Source organism: Centroberyx affinis, unplaced genomic scaffold (assembly GCF_046629955.1).
Source record: "Centroberyx affinis isolate AG114_WGS23_722 - 3 ecotype Tasmania unplaced genomic scaffold, CSIRO-AGI_Caff_v1 ptg000718l_1, whole genome shotgun sequence".
Classification (NCBI taxonomy): domain Eukaryota; kingdom Metazoa; phylum Chordata; class Actinopteri; order Beryciformes; family Berycidae; genus Centroberyx; species Centroberyx affinis.
In genome coordinates, this window is record NW_027279335.1 from 361265 (window position 1) to 381680 (window position 20416).

The 20416-nt window shown below is 42.4% G+C and overlaps 1 protein-coding gene across 1 annotated transcript in view; it reads left to right on the forward strand.

Annotated features, from left to right (window-relative positions):
• The first annotated feature begins 438 nt into the window (after positions 1-438).
• Positions 439-20416, forward strand: part of plpp4 (phospholipid phosphatase 4) — a 39994-nt gene continuing 20016 nt past the window's right edge. Inside the window, exon 1 of the mRNA XM_071519642.1 lies at positions 439-527. Within this exon, the coding sequence (XP_071375743.1) occupies positions 439-527 (89 nt within the window). The remainder of the gene's footprint in view (positions 528-20416) is intronic.

Consider the following 20416-nt stretch of genomic DNA (forward strand, 5'->3'; position numbering starts at 1 on the left):
CTTTCCCCCTCAGCTCTAACCCACACCTTCTTTCTCTAATGTTTTTTTTCCATTTCGTGGGATGTCGTCTGAGATGTCTTCATACCGCTCCCCCCAAACTCCAACCCAGTTTAAGTAATTGATGGAGCGGAGGAAGGAGACTTTCGTACGATAGAGGAGCAGCTGTCAGCAGCAGAGTTGCAATAAAGAAAATCGCCGGAGGGGATTGAGACAGACGGAGACAAGCGGAGACAGGCGAGGGCGAGGAAGGAAGACTTCTTCAGGTGACCGAGCCGCGGTGGAGGCGCACGGCATGTGTGATTAGGGAGCACCGCTTCTGAAAGCGCCCGGCACCGAGAAAGCGCTCACTTTGCTAAGGTGGATTACAAAGTGAACAAGCCTCCGAGCTGACCGGCCCCCCCTTTTGTTTATTTCACTTGACGGATTTTCTTCAGAATCATGAATATGTCGCCCCCAGACCGCAGGAAAAACATGCGAGCGCTGGCTTTGGAGATTGGCATCCGAGTTCTGCTCTTCGGAGTTTTTGTGTGAGTATATGCCCAGTTTTATATTATTTGACAGACCTATTCTGGCATTATCTCCCCCGGTGTGGGAAAACGAGCTCATTCAGTTTCATGACCGAAGCTATCCGTGCGCCCTTTACATGATAGTGAACTGCTGTATCCAGGTTCATTTGCCGCGGTGTGGTGCTGAACGAACAGCTCCTACTGTCAGCCCGCAGTCCAGCACCACGGACAGATCCCAGCCAAACGACTGGTACAGTAGAGCCGCAGACGCCGCGGTAACAGGTTGCATTAACAAGTTTATTAATGGGCAACTTTCACTTATTATTCATTGAAACTACTTCGATATTTTATGGTGACACTGGGGAAATGTCCTAGCAGCCGTTTGCCTGTTTGGAGAAGAGTGATGGTTACTGATATTGTGCGTGTGTGTGCGCGCGCACGCGCGTGCGTGTGCGTGTGTAGGGGGGTCGGGGTACGATGAGAAATGAAAGAGAAAGATCTGACAGCAGCTAGGACCAGTTTTCTCCATATGAATCAGACTATCAGATAAGGGACTTATTGCCCAAGCGGCACAGTGACGGACATGCTCAATCCCTTTTTTGGAACGTGACACTTTCGGGAAGGTTGTGCTTGTGAAGCATGAAATTAACTCAAAAACTAACATGAATCTGAATTATTAATTGTTTGTCTGACCTGCAGCTATCACAACTCGTTTGCATCATGACTCTCATTTATTGATTTTCTGCTTGATGTGATCTGTCAAGCCCCGGGTTCTGTTATCTGAAATGACTCACCTTGCTGCAGCTTTCATTCCATCTCCAACAAAATCAGCTCCCCTGACTTGGAGTGTATAGCTGCCCTGCCTGCCTAGCCTGTGTACATTATCGTTAATATCTGTCCTTGGGCTAAGTGGCCTGGCTGCATGTGTGCTGTCACCCTTAACAGATTATACAGCCATGTAGAAGAGCCTGATACAGCACATTTGCAGTGATTCACATAGACAGAGTCAACTGGAGGGATTTGATCAAAGAAAAGAATGAAATGTGTCAGAGAGAAGGTTTTGACCCATCTATCATGACACTGAAGCACCCTGATAATGCAGTCCTTTGTGTGTGTGTGGGTCTGAGGGGTGCACATATGTGCATGGGCATGTATGCGTGTGTGTGTGTGTGCATGGACATGTGCATGCAGGTGTCAGTTTGTGTGTGCCATGTATGTGTTTCTGTGTCTGTGTGTATGTGCTTGAGGCAACATGCTAAAAACAATTTCATACAATTTCACATCAGCTGACTGCTGCATTCTACCACAGTAGCCTCTCCAGGCACAGGGGCCTTGATCACAGTAATGAATTGAATTTTACTGCCCATATTCCCCCCTCAGTACACAGCAGGCTAAGCCTAATAAACTCTGTTTGTTATGGAGCCCCATCAGTAATCTTCATCTGCTCTGTGCTTACAGCAGTGTCCCTTCACTGTTTGAAGTACATCACATTAAATGAATGATGAAAGCATCTCCTGGATGCTCATAAAATGAAATAAACAACTTGCATAAGATTATAGATTCTAGTTTGACTCTCATACATGAGCATACACACACACAGACATGCAACACAAGTGCCTCCATACAGTGCGCACATGCACACACACACCTCAATTTCTGCATATTGCCCTGCCTATTATAGATCATTATGGGCAGGATGTCAGCATGTGGAGAGTCTGTCACAGATAGACTATCAGGGCAATGGAGATTGGATTCCAATGTAAAGATGAGTCATGCAAGCCGGAAAATTCTATTATTCAGTTATTTTTTTATTTTGTTCAAGACAAGGATAGCAGACATAAACATTACTGGCATTATGTTACATACAGTACGTTATGACAACACTGATTTAGAGACAGCATCACAGTCTGAAAGCAAAAGAGTTTACAGCTTCAATCCCCAGGAAAGAATGAGACACAGCATGTGTTTTGACAGAGCCAGCATGTTGTGTAATATAATTTTAATCTATCTTAAGCTGTGGTCTAATGCATTTCCTTGAGTCTAGCAGTAATTGTTATATAGAACAAGCCTTTTGCTCAGCAGATAAGACACAGTGGCCCTCTGGCCCTGAAGGGCAACAGTTCTTTGTTCCTGTCTCACCTTGAAACCTGAGGCGAAGTCAGCATAATTGGGCTGATGTAATCTTTGTTTTGGTGTTTACCGAAGTTATAAGGGACAGGTATTGTTCAGCTCTTGGAAAAACTGCTGTTCCTGCTCAGTGCCAGTTGTGATACTGTAGTTTTATCTTGGAAATAAGATTGCAGCCTTATCTGTGCTTGTATGTGTTTACCAATAAGATTTTGCAGTCATGTATTTCCTTGCTTCCTTGCTTAGTTAAAACATTGCTTTTCCCATTAGGATTCCATTTTATTACTTCACTCTCTTTACTCTGCTGTACAGTATTAAATTTTACCAACTATGAGAAAGAAATAGCTGGTATGCTCATTTTGCTGTTCATATGCCTTTGTAATTGTGAACATGCACCAAGGGATGGTGAAAATGAATTAATGAGTCTTTTGGGCTTATAACCCGAGTGGATGCATCACAGAGGTATCTTTAATCAGAGATCACACATTATTCTAAAGGGGATGCAAGCTCTTTCATTCTCTTATCTATTTAAACAATATCGATTGCAACACCACAACACAAGGAACTTATTCTCTGTTGTTTTAAATGTGGTTTGGTAATGTGGTGGTCTATGTTGTTTTCTGATATTTTTGATGTATTGCCAGTAATTTGCACCTACAGTGCTTGACTGGTCATCCACACCAAATGGTTTTTTTTCTCACAGAAAACCACATCTCTCTACCCTCTGAGGACTGCCTCTGTTTGTATGGGGGGGAGAAAATCAAAAGTAACAGTGCTGAATTCCATGCATTATTCACATCCAAATTCTGTCAAAGATGACCTACCTTTGAGGGAATATTACTTTTTTGTCTGCCCTTGCTTACCAAGCTGCCTGTCTGCTCCAGGCCCCAGGAGATGCACTGACCTTAGCGATGGGCTAAGTATGTGACGTTAGCTTGACCCTGTGCTATCACAGTGCTAATGCCATGCAGTCGTCATAGCATGGTAAGCATCCCAGGAGTCTCACGGCTCCCTGGAGTCAAACAAAAGTTCAATCTAAATGGAAATGGATCTTTGACATTTAACAAAGTGGAAAAACAAAAGCTGAAAACAGAAACAGAGAAAAAATATAAAGATTTTTTTTCTGCTGTTTTTTCCTTTTTCTGTTTCAGCTACTCAACATAGAAAGGGAGGATAATGAGGTTGGTGCTATTTTCCTTTCCATGTAATCCAGAGCAAAACAAGCAAGAGCTTAGACAAATACCAAGAAGTCATTTCTTCCTTGAATGGTTGTGAGGCAGAGCTCATGTTCTCAATCAATCAACACACTCTGAGTTGAAGTTGCTACCTTTTTGTTCCTCAGCTTATGATAGATGGCCCAATACTTGGATAAGCAGATAAATCCCAATCTAGCAAAATATTTGCTCAAAGGAGAAAATGAGAAAAAGAGAGAAGGGAGACAGAGCAAGGAAGAAAGAAAGAGACAGAGAGAGAGCGAGAGACAGAGAAAGAGAGAGGACATGGAGTGAGGGAGGTCCAGATTGTTTTAAGATTTGACCGATTGAGACCAGAGGCAGAGCAACAGCAGATGGAGAGGCATTTTCATCAAATAACATAGCACCTAAACCACTCGAGGAACTCCTTAAGTTATCAGAGCAATCTAAAAGCTTCTTGATGGAGTATTTGTCCAGAAAAGAAGGCAGTTGCTTTAAGGACTGATGTACGCTGCAAAACAGAATGGCTTTGTTTGTGCCGAGGGTACCAATTTGGGCAAGGCAGAATCGACCCTTGGATACTGTGACGATAGAGCAGGGACATCGTCTATCCCATAGACTGGCATGGCAGCATGTCCAACACCGGTACACGAGATGATGTGCCCAAGAGTTTATCTAAATACCCCCATGTAATGTTTTGATCGGAGCTGAGCTTAAGGATGAAATGACATTTTGATAGAGACAGTTGTCAAATGAGGTGAACAGAGGAGGCTACGCTGGTAAGAAAGAACAGGCAGCCTTCATCCCTCAAAACAGAGCGCGGCTCACTGCATAACATCCTCTCCTCTCAGAGGAGGGCTTAGGAACAGCCCCAGGATACAGCCCAGAGCCCTGGCAAGTCTCAGAAAGCCTTGTGAGATGTTGAGGAAGAATAGAATGTCAGGCCTTAGAGTGTTTAAGAATAAGCGGATTGTTTAGCTTGCACGTCGAGGATGAGGTCTCTTGCGCTGTGGTTTTGAGGAGAAAATCTCTTTGTAGAGGGTTGGTTACAGCGTCATCAAGACACATCGCCTGTTTCTTTATACAGTAGTTGATATGTGGGGGAAAAAATCTCTTCTCTCTGCTTCTAAAAGCACATTTTGTGGCAACACGTGTCACTACTAAAAAAGTCTTCATTATCTCAAACTCCATGTTTTGAAAAAGGTCCAACCATTTTATCATTGGATGCACTAAAAAGTTAAACAAGAGTTGCTGACATTTTTTTTCTTGCCGCAGGCTGCTGCGGTAACTGCTACTGTAAGCTTGGGCGCCATAATAGGGGGAATTGGGGTACTGACTCCCCAGGGCCCCGAGCTGATGGAATGCCCCTAAGGTGTCTGATCAAAAATGCTTTTTGTGGTCCTCAAGTATATATGCATAAATAATTTATACTTTTATTTCGCACTGCTGTGGTTTTGAAATGGGGTTTGGTTGAAATCAACAAAACTGCGAACTCATATATTATACAGCAACATTTGCGTGATCCGAGACAATTGGAACAAGCAAGAATAAAATTTGGCAGATTAAAACAAAATTGTCCTCCCCAGACAGATTTTGGTATGTTTATGACAGCCAGTTAGCACTATCAGTATAGTGCCCAAAACCCATAATTTCAATTAGAGATGTGTCCCATAATTGATCAGTAAATGAGTGTTTGGGTTGTGTATGGGTAGATGTTTGTCATAGATGCAGTAATAGTGGTGTGGGAACAAGAGGAAAGGGGCGGTGGGCCCAGAGTTACTTCCTCTGCATATGGTCCATATTTCCTAGCTAGGTCCCAGACTGTAAGAGAATGTGAGACATCTATAGTTGGTGTAATCTGCTGTCTTTTACTCAGTTTGACAGCCAACGACTGAGGCAGTGAATCACAGGTCATCCAATCCCAAATCACGTCTTGTTTGTTTGCATCGTTATCTTAGCTGCAACGCTACTTCGATAAGTGAATTCAAGTTAATATACAAACCGTTTGGGTAAATTAATTGAGCAAGGTAAAAATGAATGAAAATAATTTCCAGTCAAGACGTCTTGCCGGAAGTGTTCTCATTACACCAGATAGAGTTGATGAAGCCTTTATAGCTTCTCAGCTTGAAGACTCTGATGAACAACAGGGATGTAATGGCATGTTTACCAACACGTTATGTTAAAATTTGGATTTATCAAACTTGGCCTGTGATTGCATTACATGGGAGAGAGAAATATATACAGTATATTATTTTATATATATATATGTATATATATATATATTTCTATAGCTATGTATCAAATTCATTGATAACAAAACCACAAGCACTGGATAAAAATGGAAACAAATTTTCCCTTTAAACAAAGCCACGACCAAGCAGAGTCTTCCTCTCTATTATTCATGAGTAATATATTACATAGATAGACAGACAGACAGAAAAGGCCAAAGGAGTTGGGGGGGGGGGGGTATATGTGTGGAGATTAGAGATATAACAATATAACAGCGCTGAGATGATTACAAACTGTGTCCACTGTGTCCATGGTTTAAATACTGTTTTTTGCATGTTTTGCCTAATAAAATCACTCACATAACTTGTGCATGAAGATTATATGTCTCGTACAGCTATCTTCCACATGCTGTTGTCAGTTAACCACTAAAAAGACCAGACCTTTGAACCCCCTCCGCTGGACGAGTAAAGACGCCAATAGACCGCGCAGCATTAGAGCTGATGTCTGCATCCACAGCAATCTAATAACCTAATGCACAAAGAAAATAAAACGTCATGCTGTCAAACTTTATTTATCAAACAAAAACAACACAACCAAATCAATGCGTGCATTTTTCTATCTAAACTGTAACTATGTACAGTACACAGGGGGGAAATGGAGGCATAGCCATTACTTGATTATATAACATATTACAAGCACTTCACCAAAAGCACTTCAGCCAGATGCCAAAAAGCAATAAGCAGTTAAATGATAAACAGCAAGTATAAGGAATTAAAAAGAAAACATGACAGGAATTTGAAAAAGCACATTCCAAGAATTCGTGGAAGGCACTCATCACACATTTCCTCTTGTAGTATTATATAGTATAAAATAATAGGAACTATCCAGTACAGATGAGATTTGCTAAATCTCAAATATAAAATGAGCTCTGTCCATGAAATACTTCTTGGAAAAGGCTTTTACACACACACACACTCATCTCTCGTCTCTTCTCCTCTTATTCCTCCGACACTCAGTCAGCACACACTCTCTCTGAAGCTCTTCCTTGGCACGGTTTGTCTGAAAAAAGTCTGTTCAAACGTTTCTGACCCGTAGCTGTCGATATCCATGTTTTTACCACATATATTGCACAGAAATACAGTAGTGCAATGAATGGTTTCAGTTTATCCACAGACAAATCCCACGTTTCGTGCCCAGTAGCCCAGGTATGTGAGTGGTCATATGTGTGAGGAGTTTAGATGGCACTCACTTGATCAGTGGAAAGAATGTAGTGAATAGCATGGAGGAGGAGAGGGAGAGACGTTCACACCAAATCCATTCACCAAATCCATTCAGAAATCCATTTTGAGATATCCTGCTACAAACAGACGGACCAAACGCCCCTCCAACTCTGTTGACGGAGGTAAAAAAAAGGTAATATCGTGGTATATTGTCAAACCGTGACAATAATCGAACAATGAAAATATATCGTTACATCCCTCATGGAGATGGAAGTTGAGATAGAAATGGAAGCAGAGAGAGAGGGGGACATTTGTATAAAGAGAGGAGAAAAGAGAGCGAGACAGAGAGATGGGAAAAGATTGAATGGGCGGAGAATGAAATGGACGGAGTAGCATGTGTGTGAGGGAGGGAGAGCGAGAGAAAGAGGGAGAAAAGCATGGATCAGCAAACTCCACAGGTGCTGCGGCAGAGACGAGTGTGATTCCAGTGACAGTACAGGAGGCCGGCTACCACATAAAGACCAGGGATTCCCTGACAGCCCGCTCTGTCACCGCTCTAAGCCACTCTGGCGTTTCATTCTCCACAATCATTGATCAGCTCATTACATCTCTCTGTCCCTGCTGTCATCTATCCAACCCCATCCTCTTTATCCCTCCATGGGCCTCAGATCACTCACATCCTCTCTGTGTGTCCTTCTCACTGTTTCCTCTTAAAGCAGTACACCACGTTTTTTGGGAGACTGGCCTGTTGGTCACCTTACCATTAAAGTGATGTTGAACTTACACATTGGGTGCATGGTACATTGGGTTGTGTAGCTTCTTGGCCATGATACAACCCCAAAATCAGTGATTCCCTGTTATCTGGTGCTCTGGTAGAGGCGACTGGAGAATTGCGTTTTTTTCTCTCCATTCACTGCCATTGTATCGCGAAACCGGTCTGAAAATCACACTTCGAGCACATAAACAAATGCAAACAATGCGAACAAAGGAGATTCTGACAATATATAAAAAAAACTAGTCATTCTGCTGAAATCAGGTCAGAAGAATTTTGCTGTTACACTTGTTCAAACTGAAAGGTTTAATAAACGTAAAGAAAGCGATCTCCTAAAAACGTGATGTATTCCTTAACAGCTTATTCAGACCAGACCCACAGTCTCACTCACACACATCAAGTGCTAAGTATTCTGGTCCTCCTCCTCAACATGAAATTCATATTCATCGAGGCAGATGTATTTGCATAGTGTCGCCTGGGATTCATTACACCATGTCTTAGGTATTAGGTGAAAAATATGTTTATGTTGCTCACAGCCTGCAGTTGATGTAAGTATTTTTGGGCAAAGTCATAACCACTTTTCCTTAACTTCATGGTGCGAGAAATGCCTTACCCCCTGATGTTGCTCCTTTTGGATATCATGACTAAAGTTTAATTAAAAAAGATCATTTGTCACATTTTGAACAGTTGCAAGTCTTCCTCCAAAATCTGCCCTCCCAGCCCACCCCCATGGCACTCATTATAAAATGAAATTAAGAAAATTAATCAGATGCCACTGTGTTTACGGGGGGTGCATTTAATCAAATTCCAGTCACTGGAGATTAGGTGTACCATTAAATTTTGTGCTTATGCTGGTGAGGATTTAAATCAATAAAGGACATTTTCAAATGGATAATAAGAGAACCCAAACAGAGATAGAACCTTATAATTCTATAAAGTCAATCTGAGTTCTCTAAGGTTCTGTCAGACTGTTTATTATGAGGTAACCTCAGTTTCAGTGGGAAACTGGAATGCATCAAATTACATGAATGTTGGTATAGTATTATATTTATTTACACTCCTTAAAACCCTCACCCCGGATTCCACTTTAAAAACTAATTTCATCGTAACAACTTTCTGAGTAAAATATTAAAACAATATTAAACAACATCTGTATCAATCCAGTGATATACTGACCAGCATGTCAGTGTATGTTTGGCTCATGCTTGCCCCAAAGTAAAATAATCTCATTTTCTGCACATATTTTTGTAGTACTCTTAGCACACTGTTGTTTGTATCTCACAGAATTCAATGAGGATGGATTGGACTTCTTCCTGGCCTTTTTTCCCCCTCAATCCCCAACGCTCATTGTCTTTTTCTTTATTTTCTATTGATGTGGCTGCTACTCTCCCCTGTTCATCTGTCTCACTCAGTGTCTCTGTTCTCTGTTCAACTGTGTCACTCTTCTCTGCTGTCTGTGTTTCTGCTGCTCTGAGCCTAAAATACTAATTCAATATATAAGCTACATGTCACAGAAAAAAACATCTTTGGAGCTGCACTGTTTCTGATAGGAAAATTCATTCAACATCAAATTGACTCAGTGTGTCACAGGAGTTTTGGAACATTAATTGGGATGGTAAGAGGAGTTATTTGATATTACGTCCACATACTATAGATTCATCAGGAGAAGATAAATAACCTGTTGGCAAACAATAATGATTATTTCTAGGCCATCTGATGTTAGGCTTGGTAGCTAGACTTATGGCTAGCTATTGCTAGCATATCAGAAAGCTAGCAATTTAGTTGGTGAACCAGCAATGAGCCTTGATTAAACCTAAAATCCTCACTTTTCCATCGTTATTATCATGAAGAAGTAGAGTGATCTTTTCTATGTTTCGATGTCAAACTGTTTTACTGAAACATTTAAGTTTGGGATTGGTTGAGAAATAGAAGCTTATAGTGCCAAGCTGAAATGCAGTTTCTGAGATAGAACTTACCAAATGCTCTTTTTAAAAATACAAGTAACACCACACAATTTAGATTTAAAAAAAACAGTTGGAACCTTATAATTCCAAGCTCAGGAGGTACTGAATGATGAATTTAAGGTAATGATTTTACAAGTACTGTATGTACTGTAGCTACTCCATACTGTATGTTGAGTATTTTTCTGTAAGACTGATGTTATGCCCGCGAGTCTAGAAGTAGATGATGAAATTTTGAACCAGTAGCAGGCAGGAAGAGCAGTGGGGGATGCTGGGTAGACAGCGGTGTGGACGGAGTGTGAAGTGACAGTTCCTGTCGGCACGGAGCACAGAAGAAGATCCCTGCACTGTTTCACCCTTCCTCCCATCATGCTCATTCTATTCCTGTACTCTCCGTCCTCTCTCCCTTCATTCCCCACTCTCTCTCTCTCTCTCTTTCTCTCTCTCTCTCTCTCTCTTTCTGTCACTCCTTTTTTCCCTCCCTCGCCCCTCTCTCAGGTGTTTTCTTGGATCCATTCCATTTCCTGTCATTTCCAGCCCGCACTCTTATCTGTAGGAAGGCAGATGAGGGGGCAAAGAGATGAAAGACTGCAGTCTCCTGGCTCAAATCTCAAAATATACAACAAGCATGCCCCTCCCCGCCTGGAGCACTCTTCGTCATCTGTGTGCATGCGTGCACGTGTGTGTGTGTGTGTGGGTGTGTGTGTATGGATGTCATCCATCAGACCCCTGGGTTTTGCTGTCAGACCGAACACTTTCCTTGATGGCCCCTTTGTGGCTCCCTTCTTCAGACAATGCAGTGCAGACTGATAGCTCACTCTCCCAAAACTTTCTGCCACTGCTAGGTGAATCAGTGGATATATATGTATACAATATACTACCTCACAGTCTGAGGAAGTTAAGAGTTAGAGGAACATCTCTGACAGTTTTACAACTTTCTGATTTTTCTAATTTTCTATAACAGGAATGATTACACGGGTATATTCTGTGGTTTAGTAATTAATAAACTTTAAATTAATAAACCGCCACTCAGTGATCACCATAAGGCGCAAACAATTAAACAATTATTATCAAAAATCTCTATTATTTTCAGATAAACATAAATTTATGCTTTATTTCCCCCTTAAAAGACCCTGTCCTCATATAACCTAGATGAGCTTTATACTGTGATCTATATTAAATATACATATAAATAAATCTAAATCTACAAAGATTTATATCAGCCTAAAAAGTTGGATAAACTCTTCTGCAAATAAAAAGGAGGTGAAACTGAGTTTAGGTGGGTTTACCCTCCTCTACATCCCTGTGTGTCTCTGCATGTGTGCAGGTTTGCATGTACAGTAGAACAAATCTTTATTATCCTCATTATCCCCAAATGGAAATTCAGCTCTTGTCAAAGCTAAAAGGTTTAGTTTTCAGGTTTGCTTATTTGCACATGCAAATCACGGAAGCTGAATGAGAGAAGAAATGTAATCTTCTGTCTTTGCAGGTGAGACAGAAGAAATCCTTCAGGGCTTATAAAAAAAAAACACCTCCTCCTTCAAGAAAAAGAAAAAAAATCAAGATGACAAAGAGAGACACGGGTGAATTGGAAGACGGAATCCAAATGTTATCAAAATTCACCATGGAGAAGAGTGGTACACAGACAAGAAAACACATAAATAACCAGTAAAAGAAATGAAATAAATTCAAATAGCCCTGAAACTTAAATCACCCCGAAGGCAGGGAAAGAATGTAGAAATGCGAGAACATATACAGTTTACAGATCAGTACACATCTAAGTGGTTATAGATCCATAAAGTATAGCATCACTTTGTGTGTGTGTGTGGGTCTGGGTGTGTGTGTGAGAGAGAAAGAGTGTCTGCGTGCATGCATGAGAATATGTACAGTATCTGTCTGTGTGCATCTACTCTCTGTGTGTGTGTGTGTGTGTGTGTGCTCTTCCTTAGTGCGTCTTGGCTTCTGATGCTGCTAATGACCTGGTTTGATGCTCTGTGGGTGTGGGGAGGGGTGTGTGTATGTTTTCCCCTCTCCGCTGCGTGCCATGAATGAGCCAAGACTGCCGAGCTGGACTTTCTCTTCTGATGCTGTCGTCTTTGACATTTGCTGGGATGAATAATGAGCATGTCAACACTGATAAATGTCAGTTTGGTGGCCCAGTCCCATATCTGTGCCGAAGATCACAGCCAGTGCGAGTGATCGTGGTGTCTTGGTCTAATTCTTTCCACCTCCGTCCTTCCCTCCCTCCCTCTCTCGTTCTCTCCCCGCATGTTTACCCTCATGCCGAACACCCAGCCAATGCACACAAGCAAAAGCACACATACAAATGCACACACTGTATATACACACAAGCCTCTACATACATACTGCTGAGAGCTGCAACATTGTGTGTGCGGTTAGCTCAAACACACATATTCCCTAACCTCCGAGCTGACCGTAGATGTCAGTTGCTTTGCCTGCCGATTTAATTTTCTGTGCCTCAGCGGGGCTGTTTTTTTATGATAAGAATCTGTTTCAAAGCGGGGACATGTAGCGTCACCCAGATTTAACCTTGGATGAGTAAAGAACTTAGAGGTATACTGTCATATAATTCCCGCGAGTCGTCACCCTTCAAAGAGTGTGGTTTAATCAGAGTTCACGGGATGATTACATAGCGCTGGGGTAAGTGTGACTATTAAGTGAGCATGAGTGGAATAAATTCTTCACCTGCATGTAGTGCAAACGGTTCTGTTTCATACCAGTTATTAAAGGAAAAATCCATCTTACACACTGGCAATGTACCTCGCATTTCTGGGTCCATTGTTGTTTGGTGGCGTATGTTTCTTATTCTCGTGGATAACCTGCCAAACGCAGACGATGTCACATCACGTCACATCAAGATATTTCCAACGCAGCTACAACCATTAGCCGTTTGATAGCAGAGAATTTTTCAGCGATCTAAAACATTAACAGTAAGCGATTTTGGTGTCAGCCCCTCAGAATAAAGAGTGAGGGCTTCTTTCTACACTCACCATTTTGCACCGACGTTCAACAATCCTACAGAGAGAAATGCATCGTAGAAGAGGCAGAGAGACCAATTTATCCACTGACAGCTCAATAGACCAGAATGACACAAGACACCAGACACACTGTATGTTCTGAGTGTGGGTCAAGACTCACTTTTTCTCCCCTATATCTATAACCCACAGTTGATTGCAATAAGTACATGCCTGGTCTCTGGGTATCTGAGGGAAAGTTGGTATACCAAAATAGTAAATCACAAAATAACTCCTGGAATGCATTGAACATCACAAATTGTTTATATGTAACAGTCTAAGAGTGTCCCAGCGTGACCGTTTCCTTTAACTCTATATGGCGCAATAGCCGAAAAACTGTTTTTCGAAGCATAAAAATGCAAAGTGTAGAACTGAAAGTGAAAAACTCAACAAATCTGACGAACCGATGCTAATGGACTGGTAAAGTCGATGTATTTACCCAGCATGCCCCATGAATATGTGGCTTGGACCTATTGAGCATTTGCAAAGCCTGCTGGGAAATCATCTGAGCACAGCGGCCTTGCTCCTCTCTTTCCTGCTGCGAGTCGGGAACCCCCCCGCCATGCTTCCTTGATCCCCCAATCCCTCGGCGTCCCTTGGCCATGTCTTGCCATCTTCAGGCCATTGCATTTCCTAATGCCTGCCACAAAGCCGGGCCCCTGACCTTTCTGAAAGTGTCCCTGGAGCTTTCATCACGACGAGACACCTGTAGTCGGCCCGAGTCGGCCCTCATTTCTCTCTTCATTATATTGTTTCTTCTTTAATACGCCTTCTTGAATTGGCCAGTGCGAAAGGGTAATTACGCAATGTGATAGAAATTGATCCTGCATTTTCCCCCGCATCCTCCACCGGGGTTTTGAGTGACAGGGAGAGGATGGTGTTTTCACTTTTCCTATTCCCTTTAGCCAACTTGTGAAAGGAAATCTCTGGGGAAGCCAGAGCTAGCCGAGTGTCACTCAGCATCTATCCCTTTCCCCTCCTCGCTCCCCTGCTTGTCACGGAGCTGCTGCTGAGTATTCTTGACACGTTTGGCCAAGGCCCTGACTGTAACCACTAACACAAACGGAGAGACAGAGAGGGAAAATCACACCTGCAAAACTCTTGAGTTGCAGACTACAATATGTGGAAGCCACTGGGAAAATACATAATGTCTAGGCTGTCTGTTTTCAACTCATCTAAAAGCAACTGCATCGATTAATTATGGCTTGGAAACGGCTTGGGCGTTTGGTGTAAGGGGCATTCCCCTGAGCAGGTTGTTTGACTGTGATCCTTGGCTAAAAATATAATATATCCCACTTGTTTCCGCTTTTTTCTCCTCTGGCTGTGGCTGTGATGTCGGTGTGAGAATTGATGTGCTTCTCCATTTATCCTCCCAGGCGTACTATTTCCTTAGCCTAAAGCTCCAGTCCCCCAGCCTCAGTCCTGTCTCCGACGCCCAGTCTTTAAGCCCATCTCCACTGCCAGCCACGCACTCCTCCACAACCTCACATCCAGCTTCAGTACCCACTGTTTCCAAGCATCTCTGTGCCGTCTGGCCCCTTTACAGCCAAAACGTGCAGCCTCACATCTCTATTACTTTATGTTTCTGGAGCCGAGGAGGCCCATGGGAAACAGCTGGGTGGATTGATACTAAAGTCTTCTTGAATCTCCCTGTCACAAAAAGCACAGAAACCGGCCCCTTACAATCAACACCAACTATAAACACACATTGATTGTCAAGACGGCAGCACCGAGCTCTGGGCTACCGGTCCAATAAAGAAAGAAATAAAGCAGCATAATTAAATCAGAGATGTATCCTCAATCCGCTCTCCTCTTTCTCCACTGTGACCCACCCCTAATCGAATTGCAGCAGAGGTGCTTTATTAAATCAGGGACACCCAGCTGTCTTTATTTTAATCCAGCCATACCAGACGAGCTAGATTTGGCTTTTCCGGAATAGCAAACTCAGGTTTTTACTGCACAGAGTGAGAAATGGTATTTTAAGTGATAGAAAATACCTATTCTGTTCTATTTCATGACAGTAATGTTTAGTGTGTTAGCTGTGGATTTGGAGTAAACTGAGGCTCCCCTGCTGTGACTCACATCCGTCAATCATGGAAATGTTGCTTTTTAAATTGTACACAGGTTGAAACATCATGACAGCACATTTTACGGACGTACAAGCTCCTGACAACCTCCCATTGTGAAAATACATTAGTTTACTGTATATCTATCAAACCTGAGTCAAAGAGTGTTCACAAATACTTTTTATGATTTGTTTTAGTCTACATGTGGGTGGGTTTGCCACATTGCACAACACAGTGCGTGCCAGAAAGTTTACTCACTTACTTGACACATACAGTATGTGGTGTGTATGTCAACTTTTGTTACAGAGCGCTTCACAAGTTTAAAAGATAATAAAAAGATAATATAACAGAAAGCAATGTGAACAGACAAAAAAGTACTTATTATATTCCAAAAAAGTAGATAAAACACATCAGTCAGCGAAAGGCCACAGAGAAAAAGTGGGTCTTTAAATGTTTTTTAAAATGCCAGAGGGTTCTGCTGACCTAACATTTTTGGGAAGCTTGTTCTACAGTCCAAGCATGGTCAGCCTTTAATATGAGCCTGGACTGTGGCACAGCCAAGAGCCCCTGGTCAGAGGGCGCAGGCATGCTCAGTGTGTTTTGTCAGTACGTTGGTGATTCGGCCAATCCATGACTGCCTGCCTGTATGTTCTGTATGACTGCCTGCCTGTATGTCATGGAATAGTTTCCTCTATTTTACACTCTCTACCATTCTCTCTCTTCCCATCTCTTCTTATCTCTCATTTCCATCCCTGAGTCTCTCCTCCACGCTCTAATTTTCTACACACTAATACATGTTTTCAGACATGAAATGTATTAAGGCCCATAGGCTCTCATCATCCACTGCTGACCATTTAGCTCTATTGAGCGGCAAAGTTCACCAATTGGATTTGATGGCCTTTAAGAGGCCGAATGGGAAGTTACTAGTGGCAAATGAACCAAGAGATGCACTGAAGAGAAAAAGGAAGTGGAATTTCCCTCGGGGCTCAACACAACCTCCGATCCTCATAGCCTGTAAGTCTCACACAGCCACTTTTCACTTGCTCCCCGCTGTATGACTGAATAGCTGAAGTAATGAGTGGGGGTGACAGTAGGGAGCCATCAGGCTCAGAGAGAAAGGCGGCAACATACCTCTGAACTGGTGTGTTGAAGCGATTTCAACTTATGTCCCAGACTTGGCAGATGGTCAGCACCAGTTGGTTTTTCCCCTGTCCCTTCACTACACAGGAGAACTTGGTCCTAGCCCATCAACAGATCTAAACTTTTTAATTTTGAATACCGCCTTGGATCATGATTGGTTTAAGAAATACAAACTCGATAATGGCAGCAGTCATACTTTTGCCCTTCACCGGCACAGCGCTAACACACAGTGAAACGAAGTGAGAAGAAAGGCTGTGCGATGTAAGACTACAGCTGAACTTACCCCAGAGGAGGGCAAGACAAGCTCAGAGTTAACTCTAACACAGATCTCCTGCTATGTGTGGTGCATTGTAAAGCTATAGTGCCTGGTATCTCCCACTCCCCTTGAGAGGTGAAGGTCACACACCCCGACTGCTAAGTGAGCTATGCGGTGTAACAGCTGCTCGGTGGCGTCCTGCACCTGTAGATAAATGCTGTCTGACTGTAGTTTAATAAGAGCTTCAGGCTTTTGGCTCTCGCTTGGCCAACCCCTGCAAGCAGGTATAATACGATCAATATTGATGAAATGGCTCTGCTTCTGTTTGGATATATATCTGTGTTAGGTTGATGCACGAATGCTCACACAGACACACACACACGGGGATCGAGCCAAAAGATTACTTTCAGACTTGGGTTTGCGAAAATGGAAGCTTGCCTAAAGTAAATAGTTTAATCCGAACTGAGCTATTCTAAACTACTGTATGCCTGATTGCTTTGCAGCATATCTAGCTAATCAAGGAGGAATTTCTCAACTTTTTTACATTCTTTCATGGCGGCACAGCTTAAGACATACAGTATATTCCCAAGGCCATATCTGTATATTCTCCTCACAATGCATTGTAAATCAAGACCTTTCGAATTAGCTGCTCCTATTGTTCTTGCTGCCATGTGCTATATCTCTCTTTAAGTGTTCCAGCTGGGGAGAGAAGAGATCTTGAAAAATAACTCAGCTTTATCTCCTTGCCTGCGGTTATGCTTGCCAATTTCAGAATATGCATCTAGCAGATGGATAGGGATTGGTGATGATAAATTGGCCCAATTGAGGATCTTTTATGGAGAGCAACAGAGGAAGATGCAAAGTGCTAAAAAGTTGTTCTGATGGAAAAGGTCAGACTTAAAGTTTTAAAGCCAAGACCAAAGGGTAATTATAATCTGTTCTGTATGGAAATTAATGTGAATGTATGTGGCATACCCTTTGTCCATAGAACATTAACGGCTCCTACAATTAGGAAACCATTAGCAGGAAATGAGGCTTCTCAGCACTATACCTCCCTAAAGTTTTCACCAAGTCTGATGGCAACATCGATTATCATTAAGAACTTCACACATTCTCCATAAGACTGACTAGGCTGTCTTGAGGCGAGCGGTCACTCAATAAGGTTTTGGCCCCTATAGAAGGCATTGTGCCTGTGCTCAATAACGTCACTAGAGCTAATACAGACAAATAAAACAGAATGAGGTGCTCCCCAGGCGGCCAGCAGGCGGTGCTGAGTTCAGGGCCTTTTGTGTGCCTTGTATTTATGGGCACTTAGTAAGCTCATCTATTCTGGCCAGAGTTTGTCAGAGGGCCTGGGGTCTCATTGTAGCACCGATGAGAGTGTGCCTCTGCGGACAAACAATGGTCTGCCCCGGCACTGTGAGCGGGCATGATCAAACAAGATCAAACACTCTTCCTCTGCTCCTTTGCAACTTCACCTCCTTCTCTCCCATTTTGAGTTTAACCTGGCCCAGTGCTGATTGGATCTCATGTCTTTCTCTTTCTCTCTCGCTCTCTGTTTTTCTCTCTTTCTCTCTCTTTGATGTACACACACACACACACACACACAGACAGGAGGGCTTGGGACCAATGTGATTACAATTATTCCCCAGCAGGATAGATTGGGGTTCATGCTGTGTATGTCATTACCTCTCGAGCTCTGACATTAGCTCTGCTAATGTGGCTGTGATCAACGCGGTCCTTCCTTCTTCACACTGACAAATGCGCCCACTGTCTCAACCTGTAAAGGATGCTCATCTTATTGCTTTGATCTCTGCCTGTAAATTACAATAGAAGTAACATTCATTTCCACAAAAGGACAGCCGCCTCTATCCATGTGGTTGGAGTAAAAGATAAAGGCCTCATTAATTCTAACTCTGTTTGACGCTGGGAGCCTTGGAGCCCTTAAAGTATGTCAAAAGCCTATTGGAGTCTTTTTTAATAAAGTTTATAGTTTGAAAGAAGAAGGTGAGGCAAAAACTCAATCTGAATCTCGAGCTGAGGGAAATCTTTGTGGGTTGTATTGATTTGTTAGAGGAGATTTGATACTAATTCTCCAAAAGAAACAGGAATATTATTGCATGTCCAAAAGGCATTTTTACTTTGAGCTTATGAAAAAGATCATCCCCAGCAAACATTTTGATGTTGAATAGATGCTGATACGACTGCTTGCACCAACATTGAAAACCCATATAAATACAGTGCCAAAATGAAAGCTGAAATGTCTATTCTCGTCCATAGCTGCTACCTGCATCGTTTCATGAAAAAGGACTTAAATATCTTTCTGATATCAATTCAAAACAATTTCCAAACCTGTTTTATTAAGAATTCTTACTGTGCCATAATAGAATATTGTCAAAATCTTGTGCTTTTTTGTATGGATGTTGAACTTGGCTGTCAAATGCTTGCTGGGTCAACTTCAATTTGAATGTAAGGCCATTACATCCAATGATACAATTGCCCATTTAATGCATGTCAACACGTTTTGTTTCCCCACAGCCTTTACTGAAATGCATGCCCTTTGACAGGACGTATTTCCTTATGTTTTTGTAATTGTGTGCATGTCTATCCTAACATGAACCCACCACAGCAACTATTCTGCAGATCATTCTTTATCTGCGGGGTTATCTTCGGTGAGTGTGTGCCTGAAACCCATGAAGATGTTAGGGGGCTGGATGCACGATGAGCCTTGCAGAGTGACAGGTAGACTGCTGCAGTAGTCGGTGATCTGGGAGGTGGGGCGGCCTGTGTGTGTGTGTTGGGTGAGGGTGGGGGGCGTGGATGTGGCTTGACAGACTCTGTCTCTACATGCATCAGTGTGCTTTTAATCCCTCGGGACTAGATTCTCTGTCAGAGAAGTCTGAACAAGGGAGCTTAAGAGATGAGCAGCTGGGAAAATTGAGTAATTCATGAAGCATATTGTGTGTCATTAGCACAGTGTAATTTGTTGTGCACCGCATACCGTAAATGCAATGCAGTAGAGGAATCATGCACAGAGGCTCAGCAAGGTGTAAAATGAGCTAGCACTGATTAGTCTGCTCTCTGCAAAAAAAAATCATGACATATAGTAATCAGCAGACCAACAAATAGACTCTCCACAGTGTGTACTGGGCTGCATGTCTTAAAAAAAATGGAAGCTTGAAGAGATTTTTCATGAAACATAGTTAAAATTAAAAGCAATCCATGTTAATCCAGGAAAAGTTTTCTGAACATGCACATGCCTTTTAGGCAATGGCCAACTTCACACTTCAACAGTTAAACACATTCACACCTGGTAGCTGCCCAGCTCATCCTCACTCTTCTGCTGTTGGCCAATGAGCAGCTCCACTGGAGCAGATGGGGGATAAATGCCTTTCTGAAGGGCACATAGTTGTTCAATGTGGGGAGAGCATTGGGCTACTCAGTCACTTTCTCTGCTGAGATCTAGCCAGCTAGTCTGGGGACTTGAACTGGAGTCGTTCTGGTCCCAAGAATGCTTCTCGAACCTTTAGGCAACTGCTTCACCTCTTAGAAGTATTATTATTTATTTATTTTCAAGAGCCATCTTTTTATGATTGTAAAACAACACACCAGCATTTTATAATAAAGCACATTGCGGTTTAAGCAGTGCTTCTGTGCATGTACGTAACATACTATAACCTTAGGTTCAGTCACTAACATTAACTAGCAAGCCAGGTAGCCTAAAGTTACTTTATTCTCCATAAAAGAGATGAAGGTATCTGATTAACTAGCGAGCCAGAGAGCTGAAATCATAGTCAAATAAACTGATAATTAAGTAGGTCTATATGGCCTGGCAAAAAATGTGCCAGAATCTGTACTTGTTTTTTTGGATCCTGCATGGGGAATTTCCTCATTCAGTCACTTATTCTGTA